A 22,545-nucleotide genomic window follows, 5' to 3' on the forward strand; every position below is an offset into this window, starting at 1 on the left:
CAGTACTTGAACTGGCATGTTGGCACTGGAAACTGCAGCTTAACACAATGTGCCACGACACTGGCACCTACACTTAGATTTCAATTCCATATTTCCAAGAATTTCTTGAAGTGCCCTGTATTTTTAAATGTGGAACTTTCTGTAAAATATCATTTGAAGAAAAAGGTTTCTGCAGTTGAAAACTGACCCAGAAAATACCAGTATAGGGTCTTGTAAGTATTAGCAATTCCTGGGTAAACATTCACAATCTCTTACTGAGGGATGGTAACTAACACTGACCACTGACCATAAAGATATATGGCACTCACAAGATCAAAACTACTTCAGTGGCTCATCATCATTAACCTCCAGAAATTTTATGAATAGAGAGGTGAATGAGTCAGTGTCATTCAGACTGGGACCAAGGAATTATAAATTGGGACACAGGAACGAGGAATTTTCTTGGGAACATTCAACATGAGATTAAACTTATTATAAATTGACTTCCTGATCATATCCACAGGCAATGAATGTATGGTAGTAGTTTGGATGTGTATTTGTAACTACTTACTGCCTTCAGATAGTGAACACTATGCCTACTGTAATTTGCTGAATGTGTTCTAAATCTCAGATCACTCTTCTATATAACAGTTTGGGGTTAAAAAAGTAATCTACCATACCTTCTCCAAGAGGAAGTGGATCTGGTCCTGTTTTTTCAAAATTAATAACTACACCACTCTGAACTTTTTGAACTAAAGATTCTAAACACTGGTTCAACATTCTTTGTGTTCTAACACAGTAGGAGCGACCTACAACAAGAAAAAACAATAGCACAAAAAAGAAAAAATATCACAAGTTTGATAAAAATAAAATGTTGTTATAAACATTATTATAAAAATAAAATATAAACATTTGAAATCCTAAAATATCATTTGAAATCATCATAACCTCATTGGCATGAGTTTAAGCACTAGAGTTAAAAGATTTTTAAAGGAAACAAGACTGGATATGCCATTTAATGAGAACTATACTCTGCTGTTCTGAATTCTTACAGGAATATTAAACATTGTCAATACCTCCCGTGACTTCACACATCTGTGTGATGGCCGATTCATCAGTTGGTACACTCCCTAGTTGCTCTGGTTCGGTAGAAGCCACTCCAGGCAAACGCAACACCAGGGCAAATAACCTTTGATCCCAACGAAAAGGTTCTTTGGTTAGTTCACTTCCAGGCAGAGGAGAATTCAAGGGAAGATGAAGCTGATAATGTAAAATTGGAAAAAGTTCATCAGAACAACCCATGCAAAAAGAAAAGAAGCATTAAAGAGTTCATTTTCATTCATGTAACTCAATAAAATTAAGCAATATTACAAAGATTACCAAGATGAGATGTTTGACCAAAGTCATTTTTAAAAAATATTTAGTTGAGGGGCTGGCACTGTGGCACAGTAGACTAAGCCTCAGCCTGCGATGCTGGCATCGCATATGGGCACTGGTTGGAGTCCTGGCTGCTCCTTTTCCAATCCAGCTCCCTGCTTATGGCCTGGGAAAGCAGTAGAAGATAACGCAAGTGCTTGGGTTCCTGATCCTGTATGGGAGAGACCTGGAGGAAGCTTCTGGCTCCTGGCTTCAGATCGGCCCAGCTCCGGCCATTGTGGTCATTTGGGAAGTGAACCATTGGATGGAAGACTCTCTCTCTCTCTCTCTCTCTCTCTCTCTCTCTCTCTCTTTCTCTCTCTTTCACACACACACACACACACACACACACTTTCTCCCTCTCAAATAAATAAAAATCTTTTTTAAAAAAAATCTAGTTTAAAGGCAGAGTGACAGAGAAAGATACACAGAGAGATATCTTCCATCTGCTGTTTCACTCCCCAAATGCCTGTAACAGCAAGGGTAGGGACAAATCAAAGCCATGAACCCAGAGCTCCATCTGGGTCTCCCACTTGGGTGACAGGGACTCAACTATTTGAGCTATCACCTGCTGCCTCCCAGGGTGCATATGAGTAGGATGGTAGATTAGAAGGGCAGGATCTGGGGCTCAAACCAGGCACTCAGATATGGGACACAAGCATCCCAAGTGGTGGTTTAACCACTATGCCACAATGCCTGCCCCTTATTCTGTTCAAAATGCTTTATTTATCTATTTATTTATTTCATCTACTTGAAACTTAGAAAGAGAGAGAGAGAGAGAGACCACTCCCATCTGCTGATTCACTCCCGAAGTGTCCACAATGGCTAGGGCTGAGCCTGGCTGAAGTTGGGAGCCAGGAACTCCCATGGGTGGCATGGGTCCAAGTCTTTGAGTCATCACTGTGACCTCCAAGGGGCAAACCTGGGACTTAAACTAAGACACTTCAATATGGGATGTGAGCTTCTCAAGAGAGGGAGTGGTAAAGAGGCAGAGAAAGAGAGAGAGAAACAGAAAGATCTTCTATCTGCTGGTTCAATCCCCAAACGACTGCCACAGCCAGGTCTGTGCCAGGCCAAAGCCAGGATCCAGGAACTCCTTTTGGGTTTCCCACATGGGTGACAGGGGTCCAAGCACCTGGGCCATCTTCTGCTTCCTTCCTAGGTACGTTGACAGGGAGCTGGATCAGAAGTGGAGCAAGAAGTACTGGAACCTGCACTCCCAAAAAAGTATGCTGGTGTCATAGGCAGTATGGGCTACAATGCCACCCCCCAACCTATTTTCCAGTGAAAAGACATACCTATCACAGAAATGGCTGTATGGTTTGTGCCATTTAAATAAAATATGAAAGATTAAATCTCACCTCTTCTTGAACACCAGCTGTGCTTGTTAACTTCTTTCCATCAGTGATGGTAATTAAAATAGACGGGTCTAAAAAAAATGGATTTCTCCCCTAAAATACATTTAGAAAGCATTAGATCAATGTAAAATAATAAAAATGTATGTAAACTTTTACATTTGCCTTGCCAATTATCTCTCAAGTATTTGATAAAACTTGCCTGGGTAAATAAGAAGAAAAACATTAGTGGCCAAAATTAGAGAATCAAAATAACAATCTCTAAAAAGGTAAGATTTGTGTAAACTAATATTTTTATACTTCAGGAATTCTCCACACTATAATATTTAAATACCTGTCTCCTTCTGCTTTCCAAGTAACCAAAAATAATAATATTGAAGAAATTGTAACAGTGGAATTATCCACATTCATGAATCTATTCACTTGAGTAAAAATCTTGGCACAGATGAGGGGCACAAGTGACTTATACTCTGCATCTGTACACACTCATTCTGATGATTGTAAAAAGAATTTTTAGAACAGGAAAGGACAATGGTATAAATAGCAAATGCTATTCTGTGTTCATCTTATTCTAGAGCTTTTTCATCAGATTGAGAATGATGGAGGGGTCAGCAAAACTGCAACTTTCTCTCCAATTTTCTTGTTCCAATATTTCTCAACAATTTATTCATCCAGTTCTCAGCTGTCTGATGATTTGATTTTAGGCAATCTTAATTATTTAGACAACCAAGCCACATCCAAGAACCAATAACCAGGGATATTTATAAAAAAAATAGGTGTTTAAAAGGTATATGTACCTCTTTTGGAAGTCATGAAAAGCACCAGAAAACTTGGTAAACACACCCAACTTAAAATTCTTACCCCAAGTCACCAAAATAAATTAACTGTACTCACTCAATTTTTTTTTACCTGTCCATAATTGTCTATTCCAGATATTAATCTATTGAGATTTAACAAATCAAATGAGGATCTTAGAGCCTGACCAAGAGTAGTCAGTCCAGAAGCCTGAAGATTTTTTAGTTCGTTCATGAATGTTGCATGATTTTCCTTCCAACCAGCCTGAAAACCAAACATTTACAAAGAAGTTCCTAATTATACAATGAACAATATATAACTGCAAACAGCCACTAACAGTAAGTATCAAACTTTTTTTTTGACAGGCAGAGTGGACAGTGAGAGAGAGAGAAAGGTCTTCCTTTGCCATTGGTTCACCCTCTAATGGCCGCCGTGGCCAGTGCGCTGCAGCCGGCGCACAGCGTCGATCTAAAGGCAGGAGCCAGGTGCTTGTCCTGGTCTCCCATGGGGTGCAGGGCCCAAGCACTTGGGCCATCCTCCACTGCACTCCCGAGCCATAGCAGAGAGCTGGCCTGGAAGAGGGGCAACCGGGACAGAATTCGGCGCCCCGACTGGGATTAGAACCCGGAGTGCCTGCGCCACAAGGCAGAGGATTAGCCTATTGAGCCGCGGCGCCAGCCCAGTATCAAACTTCTAACAATATATTTGCTCCTTATCCTAATTCAATTTTATATATTGACTGAGTGAGTGGAACTAAAGCACGCAATCAGTTTCAGAAAGATCTGCTAGCTTTACTAATCAAGAGCAAAGAACTCAAGCAAGCAATACATTCCTCCATCATGGTTGGAGAGCTAGGGTTCAAGAGGCCCAGTTTTCTATCCATGCTGAAGCAAGACTACCAACAAAAATATACCTTGGTATCCTGAGCATGCCACTAACGATGAGCATGGAGTAAAGGATAAAAGGAAGCAGTATGTATTTTTCAAATGCATTGTCCTTTAGAGACAATTAATTAGCTACTGACTGACCTAAATGGGTTTTTCTAACCAAGATTCTTCCTCCCAAGAAATATTTTCATTTTTAAATGAGAGTATAAGGGCAATTATAGGCCTAGAGGCCATACTTACTTGGAGACAACCCTACTGGCATCTTCAAGCACTCAGAAGGGCCCAAATATAAACAAGGAGACAAATGAAAGAAACAATTTGGCAAAAAGCAGTATCCTATAGGCACCCCCAGCAGCAGCTGTAAACAGCAGTAAAGAACCAAAGGTTCAAGATCATCAGCCAACACACTGTGATTGGTTTGGAGAACAGAAGAAAGGAAAGGATTATGCTTACCAGTCATAGCTATATAGTGATAGCTATAAACACAAAGCAGAAGAAAATACCAAGAACAGAAGTCAAAAGAAGATGGTAGCTAACAGTAAGTCATGGAGAAGGTCAGCAAGGGTGAGAGCACACAGCACAGTTTGGCAACAGGCAGAACAAATAGCCACTTGAGCCTCAGTTACCTTGAGAGCAACAGGGTGATATGGTGCATGTCGAAGCTATGCCAACCATGCAATACAGCTGGAGAAGGGAACCAAGGGTAAATAATATAGGGGCTACTGGTGGGGCACAGCAACTAAGCTACAGCTTGCAAGGCAGGCATCCCACATCAGAGTGGTGGGTGGGTCTTGGCTACTCCACTTGTGATCAAGCTCCTTGAAAATGGCTTGGAAAGCAGTGGATGATGGCCCGAGTGCTTGGCCCCTGCCACCCATGTGGAAGACCCACATGGAGTTCAAGGCTCCTGGCTTCAGCCTGGCCCAGCCCTGGCAGTTACAGTCATTTGGAGAGGAATAAACCAACGGGCAGAAGATTCTCTCTCTCTCTCTCTCTCTCTCAAGTAAATAAACAAATCCTTTTTAAAATGCAGTAAATAATACAGAGAAACACTAAATGACTTAAATTTTAAGTTCAGCTGAAGGCATACTTGTCTTTTATCCATACAACTAGAGCAAACACTCTTCTCTAGTTTCACAGTCTCCCAAAGCAATTTGGATTAGTAGAATGACCGAGAGCTAGAAAGGCGGCAAGTTATTGCCTAATGAACCCTATTATGAAATTTTTGTGTGACCTCAAACAAACCCAATGGCTTCTTAGGACATAAGTTTTCCTATTTGAAAAGGAGGTGGAGGTTATCACACACAGCAGATAAAATACTGCTTGAGACACCCGCATCCCATATTGGAGTGCCTGGGTTTGAGTCCTGTCTCTGCTTCCAATCCTGCTTTTTGTGAATGTACAACCTGGGAAGGCAGCAGATGATGGCTTCAGTGCTTTGATTCCTGCCACTGGAGACCCAAATGGAGTGTTCCTAGCTCCTGGCTTTGGACTGGCCCAGTCCTAACTGCTGCAGGAATTAGGCATTTGGTCAGCTAGCCAGTGGTTGGTAGCTCTCTTCCTATCTCTCTGTATTTCTATGACTTCTGAATAAATAATTTAATAATAAATAATAATTTATTTATTTAAAAGAGAAATGGGCCAGCGTTGTGGCTTAGTGCATCAAGTCACCACCCGCAATGCCGGCATACCACATGGGCACAGGTTCAACTCCCAGATGCCCCAATTCCAACACAGCTCCCTGATAATGGCCTGGGAAAAGCAGCAGGAGATAATGCAAGTGTTTGGGCCCTTGTCACCCATGTGGGAGACCTAAATGAAGCTGCAGGCTCTTGGCTCTGGCCTGGCCCAACCCTGGCCATGGCAGCCATTTGGGGAGTGAAACAGTGATGGAAGATCTCTCTCTCTCTCTTTGTTCTTCTATCTCTGTAATGCTTTCAAAATAAATAAGTAAATCTTTTTAAAAGAGAGAAAGAGAAGGAGAAGGATTAAAAAGCATGGCACTGAGTGATGATGTGAATTATATTCCCAGACAATGTGTCATTCACATGGTGATCTATGAGAATGGTACCCCCTGGGGTTAAACAGTTCACAACTTGCATGAAAGTGAAGGTGGTCAGGGTTAAGATTCATTCCAGGTCCAATAGTCAGGGATTCTGCAAAACTAAAAGTGTGCTTAGTTTGTTGTTATTGGTCTTTTTTTTAAATTTAATTTAGATTTATTTGCAACAGAAAAACATCTGAACATCAGGTACAGTCTGATCCACATTGATCCAACAGTACGTTGTAACTCACTCTGGGAGTGCTCTTCTTTGGTTTGTAGGAGAAAAAGTCCATGTGGTACATCACCTGAACATTGACCTTATTGGTCTTTTTTAAGATTTATTTATTTATTTATTTACTTAAAAGGCAGAGTTATCAGAGAGAAAAAGAGTTAATGTTTTCAAAATTAATTTATTTAAGAGGAAGAAAGAGAGCAAGGGAAAAAGAGATGCACACATGGGTCCGGGAGAGGTATTCATTCCAAGACATTCCATTTGTTGATTCATTCCCCAAATGGCCACAAGAGCTGGCGCTGGGCCAGTAGGAAATCAGGAACTCAATGTGGGTCTCCCACATGGACGATAGGGACCCAAGTACTTAAGCTATTACCTGCGGCTTCCCATGGGCACATCAACAAAAAAGCTGGATCAGACGCAGAGTAACTTAAGCTCAAACCAGACACTCTGATATGGGATACAGGTTTCCCAAGCAGTGTCTTAACCACTGCACCACAACACTTGCCTCAAGTTTTTTGTTTTAATAATCCTAACATATCCAATAAGTCAAAAGATCTAAAGGCAAAAAACTTAACAGTGCTCCCTTGGCAAACTGAATATATGACTTTCAGTACCTAGGGAAATTAGGGAATGAGAATAATTTCTTATGGTGCAAAGAAAATCTTAGTGGACTAGGCAAACTAAACTTTAGTGAAAAGGAAGGATTATTTTTGAAAAGTGTCTTGTCAAATACCTAGAAGTATCAATAGGTTATTAGAAATCAAAGTGTATTCAGAAAGGTGTAGAGTTGTCGAGTAGCATCAATACTTTCCTTCATTTATTCAGCGCATCTTTACTGATCAACCATGTGCTACTGCTCAGAATACTACATGCTTGCGATATAGAGAATTAGCCCTTGAGGGATTCCTGCCACCAAGGAATAAGGGATGAAAAAACAAGTGACCAGAGGGGAAGGGTAAGACTTCTCACAGAACATAGAGATTTGAGGAATCCTGTGAGGATGAAGAGAAGATCATGAGACTCCCTGATGTAAGGGGTGGAGGGGACAGTCCACAGAAAAGAGAGTTCATAAAAGGATAGGACTTACTGGAGAACGATGAGTAGCCTGATGATCACTTCTCTGGGTACATGGCAGGAAGTAAGGCTGATAAAGATAATTGGGGCTTTGATTGGAAAGTGTTCAGTAGTTTGCCTTGTGTCTGTTGGCCTTGAGAAGGGCTCAGGGTTTTTAATTAGGGAGAGTCATGATCAGATCTGTATTTCAGCAAGATCATTCTGTTGCTGGTTGGAGAATAAATTGTAGGGTGGAAGGGAGGTTGAGGCTTGAGGCTGGGAAACTGGTTTCAAGACTGTTTTAATAGCTATGAGAAAAGTGATGAAAGCCTGAACAGTGAGGATGGACAGGAGGTTGCAGATTAAAGAGGCATTTCAGAGGTGGAGTCGCAAAGGCTTCATAGCTAATCAGACAGGTGACAGAGAAAGGGTCACGCATTGGATGGAGGTTTCTGGCTTGGGCAAACTTGTAAATAGTTGGGTCCTTTTACCCAGAAGGTACTTTATAAAGTTGACCTTTTTTATAGTTATTTCTTTTTTTTTTTTTTTGACAGGCAGAGTTAGACAGTGAGAGAGACAGACAGAAAGATCTCCCCTGTCTCTCTCTTTCTCACTATCCACTCTGCCTGTAAAAAAAAAAAAGAAAAAAGAAAGGTCTCCCTTCCGTTGGTTCACCCCCCAAATGGCCGCTACAGCCAGCGCGCTGTGCCGACCCGAAGCCAGGAGCCAGGTGCTTCCTTCTGGTCTCCCATGTGGGTGCAGGGCCCAAGGACTTGGGCCATCCTCCACTGCCTTCCTGGGCCACAGCAGAGAGCTGGACTGGAAGAGGAACAACTGGGACAGAATCCGGCACCCCAACTGGGACTAGAACCTGGAGTACCGGCGCCGCAGGCAGAGGATTAGCCAAGTGAGCTGCGGCGCCAGCCTTTTATAGTTATTTCATTTAGCAATCTTACCTCCACTCTGCAAACTTATGATTCTATCTGTATTTAAAGTATTGAATTCTTGAAGGCCCACATGATAGTTCAAGGCATGATAAAAGAAAACTGAGTGTATTATTTCATAAAGGATTGGGAAAACTTTATAACTCTTCGATATTTAATATAATGTGTCCTGGGGTAGGCCTTGTGGCACAGTGGGTTAAACCATTGCTTGAGACACTGGCAATCTATATCCAAGTGCCAGTTTGAGTCCTGGCTCTTCCACTTCCAATCCATCCTGGGAGATAGCCAATAATGGCTCAAGTGCTTGGGTCCCTGCAATCCATAGGGGAGACTCAGATGGAGTTCTGGACTCCTAACTTTGGCCTGGTCCAGCCCTGGATGGTCTGGGAATATGTGGAGTGAATCAGAAAATGGGAAATCTCTCTCTCTCTCTCTCTTTCTCTCCCTCAAAATACACATTAAATTAAATAAACAATTATAAATAACATTAAATATACATAAGTAAACAATAAAAAAGAAACTTCAAACTATTTTTAAAATAATATTTCCCATTCGTTAGTAGTCATACTCATCAATCTGTCAGAATAACTACATTAAATTTTCCATTATAATTTGGAATGAAAGCATTTTACAAGTAGTTTTTACATCTTGATCATTTTCATGTCTTTTACATAATATATATTTTCTATGAGTTTTAAACATTTTTAAATTAGCTTATTTATTTTTTAAAGATTTTTATTTAGTTTTGAGAGGTAGAGTTACAAAGAGAGGGGGAGACACGGAGAGAGATCTTCCATCCACTAGTTCACAACCCAAATGGCCTCAATGGCAGGAGCTGTTGATTTGAAGCCAGGAGCTAGGAACTTCTTCCAGGTCTCCCATACAGGTGCACAGGACCAAGCACTTGGGCCATCTTCCACTGCTTTCCCAGGCCACAGCAGAGAGCTGGATCAGAAGTGGAGCAGCCGGGACAGGAACTGGCGCCCATATGGGATGCTGGTGCCACAGGTGGAGGCTTAGCCCACTATGCCTCAGCGCTGACTCCCTAAGTTAATTTTTTTTAACACCTTAGTCCTGACCTTCTGTTTTTAAGTCAGTGCTGTTTCTTTGCAATGAACTGGTCAATGTGAGAAATATTTAATGTCATTCCCATTTCAGTACTACAAATTATGGGGTACCTTTACTACCAAAAGTAATGAAGTTCTTGGTAGCTGGTCCAGAGAAAAATAAGTGTGCCTATCTCCATTTCTCAAACTGCTGAAGGAAAAAAAACAAGTCCATAGGTTAAGCGCAATGTTTAGAGCATCTTATGCATGTAACAGATTTCTTCCAAAAAGATAACCATGAAGAGATAGCAGGAGAAAATATACATCTACACTCCCCAATAACTGCTTGCAGTTATTTTTTCCACAGTGAATTCAGTACAGCTAATTTGCCTTCTTAATTATGGTCTTTTCTTTCAAATTACTTTGTTCCAAAGACACCCTGCTCTGATGTCAGTAAAATCTTTTATCCTGATCATGACATCCACACATTCTTATGGAACTTTACAGCTTACAAAGAGTTTTCTCACCAGCTTAGGAGAACTCTCTAAAACAGGCACAGCATTACTACCCCTAATTTGTTTTTCACAAACAAGGGAGAAGTGAGATTTAAGTACTTTTTTTTGTAGGAGTGATAGTTTTGGCAAGTCATATCCTAGAACTGCAGTATCTGATGGAGTAGCCCTAAGTCACATGCAGCCATTGAGCACTTGAAACGTGCTAGCCTGAATTGAGATGTCAGCTAAGTATAAAATACACAACAGATTTAGAGGACATAGAACAAAATGAAAATATTTCATTATGCCTTTTCATATTGATTACACATTAAAAATAATGGTGTTTTGGATATTTTTGGTTAAGTAAAATATATTAGTAAAATTCATTTCAGGGGCTGGAGTTGTGATGTAGTGGGTTAAGCCATGGCCTGCAGCACCAGCATCCCATATGGCTACAGGTCTGCTTCACTTCCAATCCATCTCCTTGCTAATACGCCTGAGAAAGCAGCAGAAGATGGCCCAAGTGCTGGGGCCCCTGCCACCCATGTGGGAGACCCAGATGAAGCTCCTGGCTCCTGGTTTCAGCCTGGCACAGCCCTGGTTGATGTGGCCATTTGGGGAGTGAACCAGCAGATGGAAGATCTCTCCCCCTCTCTCTCTCTCTGTAACTCTGTCTTTCAAATAAATAAACACAACTTTAAAAATTCATTTCACCTGTTTGTTTGTTTTTTGACAGGCAGAGTTAGACAGTGAGAGAGAGAGACAGACAGAAAGGTCTTCCTTCCATTGGTTCACCCCCAAATAGCCTCTATGGCCGGCACGCTGTGCCAATCTGAAGCCAGGAGCCAAGTGCTTCCTCCTGGTCTCCCATGTGGGTGCAGGGCCCAAGGACTTGGGCCATCCTCCACTGCACTCCCGGGCCACAGCAGAGAGCTGGACTGGAAGAGGAACAACCGGGACAGAACCGGCACCCCAACCGGGACTAGAACCCGGGGTGCTGGTGCCGCAGGCAGAGGATTAGCCTAGTGAGCCGCGGTGCTGACCACCTGTTTGTTTTTACTTTCCAATGTGACTACTAGAAAATTTTAAATTATGTGTATGGCTGACATTATATTTCTATTGGACATCAATATTTTAAGGGACCTGAAGGTTAGAGAGCACAGCTTAGTCTTGAAATGGCAGATGATAAATTCATTATAGATTCTAAGGCAAGGGACATAGGATAAAAGCTGTATCTCTGGACAATCAGTCTGGCAGTGGCATATGGGACAGTCTGGGAAAAAAAGCTGTACTCATAAAAAGAAGCTAGGACACTTGAATGGTAATCCAAGAAAAAGGAATCAGGGCCTGAATTATCAAAGGAATGGAAAAGGAATTAATTGAGAAACTTTTGCGACAGGGTAGAACTTCATAACAGCTAAATCACAGGCCTAAATGAGCTGCTATCCTGGGAGACCTAAAGAATGGAGGTTTAGGACAAAGGAGTAACTTGGAATGGGAAAAATCCTAAGTTGAGTGTTTATTTTCTCCTAGGGGTAAAATGATGATGATGATGATGATGATGATAATGATGACGACGACGACGACCACAATGATGAAGAAGAAGAATGCCAGCTAATATTTTTCATTGCCCATATGCTACTGACTCCATTGTGCTAAGCAGAGCATCTTAGATATATCCTCATCTGAGGCTCATAACCACCTTGTAGGCTGGTGCTGTCATTTATAGATGAGGACCCTGAGGCTCAGTGAGTATATGTAGCTTGTCCAGGTCAAATGACAATAAATGGTACCACCAGGATTTGAACTCAGGTAGCCCACCAATTTAAGATACTAGACTAGGGACTCTTCCACATAGTCCGTGTATTCACCTCATAGACACGTCTTGTTAGATTAACTTAGAAGTTCCTAAGTTTAATATAATTCTCCAATTCCACTTAATATAAGCCCACTTTTTCTATGTCTAAATACAGAACCATTGGGTGTGCAAAACAGTGAACTGGAAATTAGAAGAATCTGGTCTGTTTCTCGTTGCCACTAACCAGCTTGCCAAGCAGTCCCACGTAAGTCACTTGGTCCCTCTGGGGAACTGTTTTCTCATCCAACAAATGAAAAGCCTGTAAACACAACTCTAAGCTCCCTTCCAGTTGTCATAATCGTTAATTCTGTACTGTCACAATCCTTTATATAAATCAGGCAGAGTTTCCATTTGTATGGTCAGCTAAGAATGTCTTTCACACCAACACAAAGCATGGGCCTTCAGCCTCTTAGTGACCTGGGTTCTGGTCCCAGCTCTATGGAACTAGCCACTTGCCATGTATCCCCCACTCATCATCATAGCAAGGACAGAATTTATACTCCTCTCCTCAGAAGGGCACAGCCCAAAAGCAAGATTTTCAACATTCTCATTTCTTTTTTTCTAATCTGACTGGTGGGTTTGGGAACAGGAGACTAGCATGCTCAATTTATACCTGATTCTGAAGCTCTCTTTAGTTTTCTGGTATGTTCTATAACATGTGATGCTGAAGGAGGAGTCTCTGTTGCCCTCCAGCATGAGACGTCTGTCAATATGTGAACTGTTTGGAAGCTTTTCACAAACACACATCTAGGCAATAGCCTTCAATCTAGCTTTTATGAGGAATCAAACTATTATTTAGAACTCTGGCTGGCTCCTGTCTTATTTCTCATTAATTCCAAACGGAGGAGAAGGTATTATTTGGTGTTTCCCCTAAGCTTCACCCTCCTAATATTTGTCTGTCCTGGATTTATCCCATTTAGCCAGATTGTTTCTCCAATTCATTGATTTTTATTTATTTTTTAAAATACAGGAATAATCTCCACCATCAAAATCTTGTCAAGAATTATAAACAAGTAGAAGAGATAAAAGCAGATAGAGTATCCTTGGAGAGGATATGGGGTTAGTATTAGCACCCTCCCTGAAAACTCCTGCTCTGTCTGTCTCTAAAGGTCACCTGTAATACTTTCCCAAAATATTAGCAGTCTTTTTTTAAGATTTATTTATTTATTTGAAAGGAACAGTTACAGAGAGGCAGAAGCAGAAGCTGAGGCAGAGAGAGAGAGAGAGAGAGAGAGAGAGAGAGAGAGAGTGAGTCTTCCATCCGCTGGTTCACTCCCCAGATGGCTGCAATGGCCAGAGCTGTGCTGATCCAAAGCCAGGAGCCAGGAGCTTCTTTCAGATCTCCCACGTGGGTGCAGGGGCCCAAGTACTTGGGCCATATTCTTCTGCTTTCCCAGGTGCAGGGAGCTGGATTGCAAGTGGAGAAGCTGGGACTAAATGGCACCCATATGGGATGCTGGCACTGCAGGCAGAGGCTTTACCTGCTATGCCACAGCACTGTCCCCTATTAGCAGTCTTGCTAGACTTAGTATAATGCACAAATTTAATAAGCAAGCTATTGATTTTCACATCCAAGGTAACTGACAAAAGATACTGAGAGCAACTGCACCTAACTTTCCACAGAAGAAGTGCTTCTTCTTCTTCTTCTTCTTTTTTTTTTTTACAGGCAGAGTGAACAGTGAGAGAGAGACAGACAGAGAGAAAGGTCTTCCTTTTGCCGTTGGTTCACCCCACAATGGCCGCTGCGGCCGGTGCACTGCGCTGATCTGAAGCCGGAAGCCAGGTGCTTCTCCTGGTCTCCCATGCGGGTGCAGAGCCCAAGCACTTGGGCCATCCTCCACTGCACTCCCGGGCCACAGCAGAGAGCTGGCCTGGAAGAGGAGCAACCAGGACAGAATCCGGTGCCCCGACTGGGACTAGAACCCGGGTTCCCGGCACCGCAGGCGGAGGATTAGCCAAGTGAGCCGTGGCGCCGGCAAGAAGTGTTTCTTATAAACTATATAAATTGAACATTTGTAAATCAAAGAATGACTGAGTAATTAAGATTCTCTAGGTAGTAACTTGTTAACAGGGACTGGCAGTGAGTCTTCTCAAAGAGAAGATAAAGCAGGGACCAGCGCTGTGGCATAGCTGGTAAAGCCGCCACCTGCAGTGCCGGCAAGTCTTCCTAGCTTGCTAGGAAATCCTTCACAATGAATGAATGAAAAACCTCATTGACATCCAGCGATATCAAGTTCAAAAAATTTACAGAAAGGGGCCAACACTGTGGTACAGCAGGTTAAGCTGCCACTTGTTAGGCCAACATCCCATATCGGAGCTACAGATTGAGGCCCAGGTACTCTGCTTCCAATTCAGTTTTCTGCTAATGTACCAGAGAAGGCAGTGGAAGATGGCCCACGTGCTTGGCCACCTGCAACCCATGTGAGACCTGGATGGAGTTCTTGGCTTCAGACATGACTGTTGTGGGTATTTGGGGGGTGAAAACAATGGATGGACTATCTCTTGATTTCTTTATCTCTGTCTCTCTCTCTCTGTCTCTCTGCCTTTTGAATAAATAATCTTCAAAAATGAAAAAGCTCATGGAAGAATGGAATTTAAAAATGTTTATTTCAGTATAAAACTGTTTTTGAAATCCGTATATAGCATTTTCACAATACACTGTTTCCATGAACTTTTCAAGACCACTCATACATGTTGCTTTCAATGTCTTGACAAGAGTTTTTATCTTTTATTAAAGGATGTAAAGTCAGCCTGATAATATTTACCCTTCATAAGCCCACGTTAGAGGTCTAGTCAGGGTCTTCTAGGTAAATGCGAGCTAGATGATTAACAGATTTGAGTATTTTCCCAGATGTCACAAGTTAAAGTCAACAAATCTAAATTTAGCAGGGTCATCATTTCTCTTGTTGAAAGATAAAATATTTCCCTTTTTCCATCTGCTCCCCATAAGTTTGGGGAAAACTTGCTCTGTAAAATCCAAATCAATGTGAATAAATAAATTTCTCCTTCAATTTAACATTCTGTCATCTTTATCATCACAAACTGTCCTGTACTGGGAAACTGACCAGTGAGTTGGAATGATGTGAAAAATCAGAAGCCTTGCTTTTTCAATCAACTCTTTCTCCCAAAGAGACAAATGATTTTTTTCTGTTGGTCACTGCCCTTAACTTTATATGGAATACTTGTGCAAATTACAAATTTCCCATGTCAAGAATTTTCTTCTTACAGTGAAAATGGACTCCACTTCTGATCGATACAAGATAAACTTTACCTGCTTTTGTAGGTAAAAAGACACTACAACAGCTGAAGCACCTCAAAATGATAAAATAGCTTTTAAAATTACATCTACAGTCAGCATACCTATAAAGGAGGTAGTTAAAATTATGAAGTACACATTAGGAAGACACTATATAATTACAAAGGAACTGTCTTGCTTCTTGTATGTGCTTTTAAAACTCCCTGTTTGCGAGGTACCTTTCTCTGAAGGGAGGAGAGAACTTCCACTTTGACTATGACCCTGTCTGAATAAGATCGAAGTTGGCGAACCCAAAAGGCTTCCATAGCCTTGGCAACTCATGACTAGAGCCTAGGGAGATTACTGACGCCATAAATAAGAGTGTCAACTTGTTAAGTTAACAACAGGAGTCACTGTGTACTTACTTCTCATGTGGGATCTGTCCTTAATGTGTTGTCCAATGTGAAGTAATGCTATAACTAGTACTGAAACAGTATTTTTACACTTTGTGTTTCTGTGTGGGTACAAACTGATGAAATCTTTACTTAGTATATACTGAATTGATCTTATGTATATAAAGATAATTGAAAATGAAAAAAACTTGGTTTTAAATTGGAAATTGCATAGAAATTAATCAATTTTCAAAAATATCATGTAGGATCTCTATCCTTAATGTGCTGTATATTGTGATTTAATGCTATAACTAGTACTCCAACAGTATTTTTCACTTTGTGTTGCTATGTGGGTGCAAACTGTTGAAATCTTTACTTAATATATACTAAACTGATCTTCTGTATATAAAGAGAATTGAAAATGAATCTTGATGTGAATGGAGGGGAGAGGGAGCGGGAAAGGGGAGGGTTGCAGGTGGGAGGGAAGTTATGGGAGGGGGGAAGCCATTGTAATCCATAAGCTGTACTTTGGAAATTTATATTCATTAAATAAAAGTTTAAAAAAAACTCCCTGTTTGCATCACATTTTCTGACCCTGTATGTCACAGTTTCCCCCTCCCAAAACACCAGCAATTCATTTTGATTTTACTGCTTGAGGTTTTCTTACTTGACTCAAGATACGAATATACTTCTAGGCTCAAAGGAGGCATTTTATTAAATCTCATGTTTTTCATGTACTAGTATAGCTTTTTTTTTTTTTTACATAAAATCAATTATTTTAAGAATACCCAGTTCTCATTTGGTTAAAGCTACTACTCCCAAGGCATCCTTTTAGTGTCCTGAAGCTGTTAAAATGTGCAGAAACAAAAGCCAGAGTAATGTTTATCTCTGGGGCTAGGAAGATGGATACAATTGGAGAGGGACACACAGAGGGCTTCTATGTTACTCCAATGATTTACTTGATTTGATTGAATTTGTTCTCTCCCTGAGAACTCTGAATGCTTGCATTCTGTGGTTCAGCCTACCAATTTTCATCCACATGCTTCAGGAAACACTGCCAGCCCAAGACCACATAAAAGATATCTGGCTTACTTGAGCTTTTTACTTTTTTTTAATAAAAGTTCTTAAGAAATTACCCCTAATACATTGCAGAAACGTATTTGACAGTCTGTGGCCTGCTGAATTAGTTTTCACAGTTAAAGACTCACATGACCACATATTTTAAGTAAACTGGACAAAAATGATTCTGCTTACACACAGTTAACCATTTTATATTACTGGTCTCTTTAAAATGTCTAACGAGTTATTTTAGTGGATAAACAGTCATCAGGACTAATCTTGAGAATCTGCTGTACTTGTGAGTTTTACTTTTACTTTTTACCCTGGGGAAAGAGGATAAAATTATAAAGCAGTACACCTCTCAAAGTTCACTGGGAAGCAGGAGAAGATCAAAAGGAATTTGATCTTCACCAGTGGAAGGCAACACATAGAAACCAATAATTTAAGAGACTTTCCTCCTCTGTCTAAGAGCCAATTGCACTGCTACTGTTGCAGAAGTGTCTTAGAACTTACCAAACTTGGTCAGATGTAAACATTACAAGTTTCCTTTCCCAGTCTCTTACCATTTCAACTGCAGCTGTTTACCAACCATTAGGAAAGATGCTAATGTGTGGATCACTCACTCAGTTGTTTAGTTTGGCTTCCAATAGGAAAGGTTTTTATGGATACACACATACAATAGCAACAAAGGTGGTCTTGGGCAAAATATATGTAGATAGGAATGAGACTGTTTCACCCAAACACTGCAAAAAGTGTCAAGCATATGAGGTAGCAGACTACCATTTCTTTCCCCCAGACTAATTCTTTCTAAAAAATTCTCCTAAAATTTTTATGAGTTGTTTTTTTTTACATGATAAAAGTAAAACACATTCATTACTGAAAATCCCAACAGAAACATAAAATAATTCTGTCTTTTCACCAAACCCTCATTTCCACTCTTCTGAAGTAACCAATGATAGGACTCCGTCCTGAGAATTAAATTGTTAGCAGCAAACAGAAATGATATCAATAAGAAGGAGTGGCATTTACCGATTTAACCACTACGTGTGCAATATAGCACATTAAGCACACCCAGAAACCGTTTTCTAAAACATAAAGTAATTTTGAAATGGCCCTGAATTCCAAGCTTCAATTATTCCACTTCCTGTCTTTTAGTTATACAATTCTCTCTCCTGTACTTTTTCAGAAGGAACCCTGGAAATAATCTAGCCTAATCCCTTCATTTAACAGATGAGGAAACTAACACCATAAAAGATTAAATGACTTGCCCCAGGGTCATGTGTATAATTAACAGCAGACTCAGACTAAGAACTCAGTTTTCAGACTTGCAGTCCAAGCACTCTTTACAGAATTGCTGAAGTGACACAACCTACCACATAACAGGACAATGGAGTGGATGATCTATCAGACAGGATGTACTCTGAACACTTTATAAAATCTGATTTTGTTGAAGATATTACTGAGGATTTTTATCTTATTTTTTCAAATTTCTATTTTTTTTTCACTTATTTGAAAGGCAGAGAGCCAGAGATAGAGAACTTGCATCCACTGGTTCATGTCCCAAATTTCCTCAATAGCTGAGGCTGAGCCAGGCTTAACTAAGGAGACTGGAAATCAATTAGTCTCCCACATGGGTGGCAGGGACACAAGTACTTGAGCCATCACCTGCTGCCTCCCAGATGTACATTAGCAGGGAGCTGGAATCAGAAGCAGAGCTGGTACTTGAACCCAGGCACTTTGATATGGGATATGGGTTTCTCAAGCAGTGTCTTAACTACTGTGCCAGTGGCCCACCTCTAAAATCTTATTCTTATAAAATTTTCCAGCAATTTTCTGAATCTTCTTCTAACATACAACTCAAAAACATCACTATGAAATAAAATTGACAATATCTATGCACAAATGTAAACTTTCAAGAAAAATAGCTTTGCTCAGCACATTATCAGTATCTTCATTCAAAAACTAATACAGTAAGGAACCCTAACTTTCCAAAGCCATGGTTGTGTTGAAAGGCTTGGTACTCTCCCTAGAATCCTATTGTCTATTACCTAGTTATGTAGGCTGTCTTTGACAGAGACGGAAATAAACTAGAGACTAAGGCTTATTAAACAACGGTGCCTCCAGGCGACTTCAACTTCAGGCCAGTTTAAATCAAAACATCTTGGTCTAGTTCAGGCTAATTATCTAGTAAAGGTCATACTCCTGCTCCCTCTCCCCTTCCGTCTGCAACTTCTCATCATTATAATAGCATTTTAAAGCATCTCCTGTCACATCCTCCCCCTCATGTCACACTGTGAAGGAATGCTTTCAGTTCACTTCCTCTCCACCCCTAAGCCTTCAGCTTTGGATACCCTCTTCCTTTGGTTAACTGATGTTCTAACGGCTGTCATCAGAAACAGTGAGGCATATTGGGAGTGGAAGAGACAGGTCTGGATGAACTGTGGAGTTTCTGTAGAAGTGATAGGAAATGAGCTTATACAGACACGTGCAGCAGATCTCACAGTACTCCAACTATGAGGCTGAACAATTTAGACTTGACCCTATGAAGGCTTGTGTGGAGGGTGATACGATGAAACTAGTTTTTTTTTTTTTTGACATTTAGCAGTTGGCATAGATAGAGATATATATTTGAGATGCACTTGGAAGACAGTTATAAGGGTAGTAAATGGTCAAAGCATAAAAATATGAGGACCTGGATACATTGATGGATGGCAGTAGAAATGAAGTTGAAGGTATATATGCAAGAAGCATTTCAAAGGGATAAGGAATGGGCCTTAGGAGAGTATGAAATGAAAGAATCAACACTGAATAATGACTACCTTTCAATCCTGGATGACCAACAGATGGAGAATATGGAAATGGGGATAGGTTTTAGAGATACAGGAGGTTAACTGTGGGTTGATGGTAGTATAGACAACCAGTGATGTCCTGTAGTCAGCTGAAATGGCTGGGTGAGAAGCTTAAAATGGCGAGGCATTGGTCGAGTTGGGATATTTGAAACCAAGAATGAGGTAGGCTCAAGGGAACGAATTTGGAATACAGGGAAAGAATTATCAGAGAAAGGGGTGTAGAAATAGAGGTGATAAGGCCGGCGCCGTGGCTCACTAGGCTAATCCTCCGCCTTGAGGCGCCAGCACACCAGGTTCTAGTCCCGGTCGGGGCACCGATCCTGTCCCGGTTGCCCCTCTTCCAGGCCAGCTCTCTGCTGTGGCCCGGGAGTGCAGTGGAGGATGGCCCAAGTGCTTGTGCCCTGCACCCCATGGGAGACCAGGATAAACACCTGGCTCCTGCCTTCGAATCAGCGCGGTGCGCCAGCCGCGGCGGCCATTGGAGGGTGAACCAACGGCAAAGGAAGACCTTTCTTTCTGTCTCTCTCTCTCACTGTCCACTCTGCCTGTCAAAAAAATAAAAATAAAAAAAAAGAGGTGATAGATTTCTGGAAGGAAGGGGCAGTTAGTTTCAAGGGTAGTCAAGGACAAAGAGAAGAACCATTGGTAAATTCTTCCAAGTAGCTCTATAGGAAATCCTAAGACCTCCCAGGGTGCACATTAGCAGGAAGCTGAGCAGGGTGTCTAACCCAGTTACTTTGATGTGGGACATGGACATCCTACTAGCACACCTTAACTGGCACCTTATCTCCTGCTCAAATGTCTACCCCAGAATTCCACTTTTTATACATAGATCTGGCATATTACTACAGAAGTCTTCATGTAATGTTTCTCTGGTTAAGACTCCTATGGCTGGCTTGCTAGCATCCCCATTTTGTCTCTGAAATCCACTCCTCAGCCACAGACTATCTAACTAAACAGCAGAAGAAAAAGTACCTGGCCAGGAGAGGCAGTGGCTTGGGAACGGGCAATCTGGATGAAATGAAGACTGCACCAACAGACGGGGAACAGACTGAGGCACAAAACTCGGCAAAGGCAGGATCGTGGGACTAGGCCTTTTACAAAACCAGTCCTACCTTCTCCACGGGTTGTGGATCTGAAGGATCTAAATGGCCACTCTGGCATACACTGGATGTCTTTCTTTTCCCCACAGGAAATACATTCATCAGGAGATATTAGTAATGGATTCTGGTGACTAATACACAGCCAAAGACTATTCCTAACACTCCTACTCAGCCTAGGCCACCAGGCCTCACCTATAATCCCCAATATATACAAGGGTACTTAAAAATGGAATGGGGTTTTTTTTTTTAAATAAGTTTATTTTGGAACAGAAAAGTTTGAAATCCATACACGGTGTTTTCATAATACACATTTTCCGTGAACTTTTTAAAGATGCTTCATAAACATGGATTTCAAAAATATTTGCACCAAAATAAACTTACCTTTTCATTCCATTTTTCCACTAACTATTGAACTAATACTATCTAGGTCTTCATTAAATGAGGCACTCAACTACTCAACACGTGACCAAGTCAGAGAGAATAACTGGGAAACATCAAAGGTTGAAGTGGTTTTTACAAATGTACCATGACAGCCGGCGCCACAGCTCAATAGGCTAATCCTCCGCCTGCGGCGCCGGCACACCGGGTTCTAGTCCCGGTCGGGGCGCCGGATTCTGTCCTGGTTGCCCTTCTTCCAGGCCAGCTCTCTGCTGTGGCCCAGGAGTGCAGTGGAGGATGGCTCAAGTGCTTGTGCCCTGCACCCGCATGGGAGACCAGGAGAAGCACCTGGCTCCTGCCTTTGGATCAGCGCGGTGCGCCAGCGGCAGCGGCCATTGGAGGGTGAACCAACGGCAAAGGAAGACCTTTCTCTCTGTCTCTCTCTCACTGTCCACTCTGCCTGTCAAAAAAAAAAAAAAAAAAAACACAAATGTACCATGACATTCACCCAAAAATAGTCCAGCAAATAGTTAAAATGATAACACTAGAATTAATGATTTTTATTCACTGGGTGTTTATTATAATTCAAGGCACTATCATATTGAAAACTGCTAAAAATTGGCCAGCGCCGTGGCTCAACAGGCTAATCCTCTGCCTTGAGGCGCCGGCACACCGGGTTCTAGTCCCGGTCGGGGCTCCAGATTCTGTCCCGGTTGCCCCTCTTCCAGGCCAGCTCTCTGCTGTGGCCCGGGAGTGCAGTGGAGGATTGCCCAAGTCCTTGGGCCCTGCACCCCATGGGAGACCAGGAGAAGCACCTGGCTCCTGGCTTTGGATCAGCGCGGTGCGCCATGGCGGCCATTGGGGGATGAACCAACGGCAAAAGGAAGACCTTTCTGTCTGTCTCTCTCTCTCTCACTATCCACTCTGCCTGTCAAAAATTTAAAAAAAAGAAAATTGCAAAAAATAATAAGCATGACCATCAAGTCTAAAAATTTATGGCTGCAGGACACATATCAAAAATGAGAAAATACTCATGAGAAGTTATCAGAAGGAATATTTTGTCACAATTGATAGGAAACGTGAAGTGGTTACTTGATACTATGGACTAGAGAGAGAGAGAGAGAGAGATTTGTGTTACGAGTGGCTTTGTTATTTAACCTGGCTGGGCCCAGTTTTCTTATCTATTAAAGTGGCAATAATAGTACCTGTTTCAAAGGCTGAAAATGAAGATAAACTAAATAAACTTTACTTTCATTGGCACATTAACCTGTATATAAGCATTACTCAATACATGTCAGCTGCTATTATTAGAAAGCTAGTATTTGTTCATTATTATAAGGAAGCAGACACAAGTCCAGTTATAACTGAAATATAGAGATATATGATAAAATGCAGATAACACCTTTGGCTATAAGGTGGGATT

The 22,545-nt window shown here is 41.4% G+C and overlaps 1 protein-coding gene across 2 annotated transcripts in view; it reads right to left on the reverse strand.

The window, feature by feature from the left end:
• The window catches only part of LOC133753167 (integrator complex subunit 6-like), a 77,148-nt gene that overhangs the window by 41,179 nt on the left and 13,424 nt on the right, over positions 1 to 22,545 (reverse strand). For both annotated transcript variants that reach the window (XM_062183573.1, XM_062183572.1), the window contains exons 3-6: positions 3,660 to 3,809; positions 2,757 to 2,846; positions 1,056 to 1,239; positions 660 to 788 (exon numbers count right to left, since the gene is read on the reverse strand). In XM_062183573.1, the coding sequence (XP_062039557.1) occupies positions 660 to 788; positions 1,056 to 1,239; positions 2,757 to 2,846; positions 3,660 to 3,809 (553 nt within the window). The remainder of the gene's footprint in view (positions 1 to 659; positions 789 to 1,055; positions 1,240 to 2,756; positions 2,847 to 3,659; positions 3,810 to 22,545) is intronic.

This window comes from Lepus europaeus, chromosome X, assembly GCF_033115175.1.
Source record: "Lepus europaeus isolate LE1 chromosome X, mLepTim1.pri, whole genome shotgun sequence".
In the NCBI taxonomy this organism is placed as follows: domain Eukaryota; kingdom Metazoa; phylum Chordata; class Mammalia; order Lagomorpha; family Leporidae; genus Lepus; species Lepus europaeus.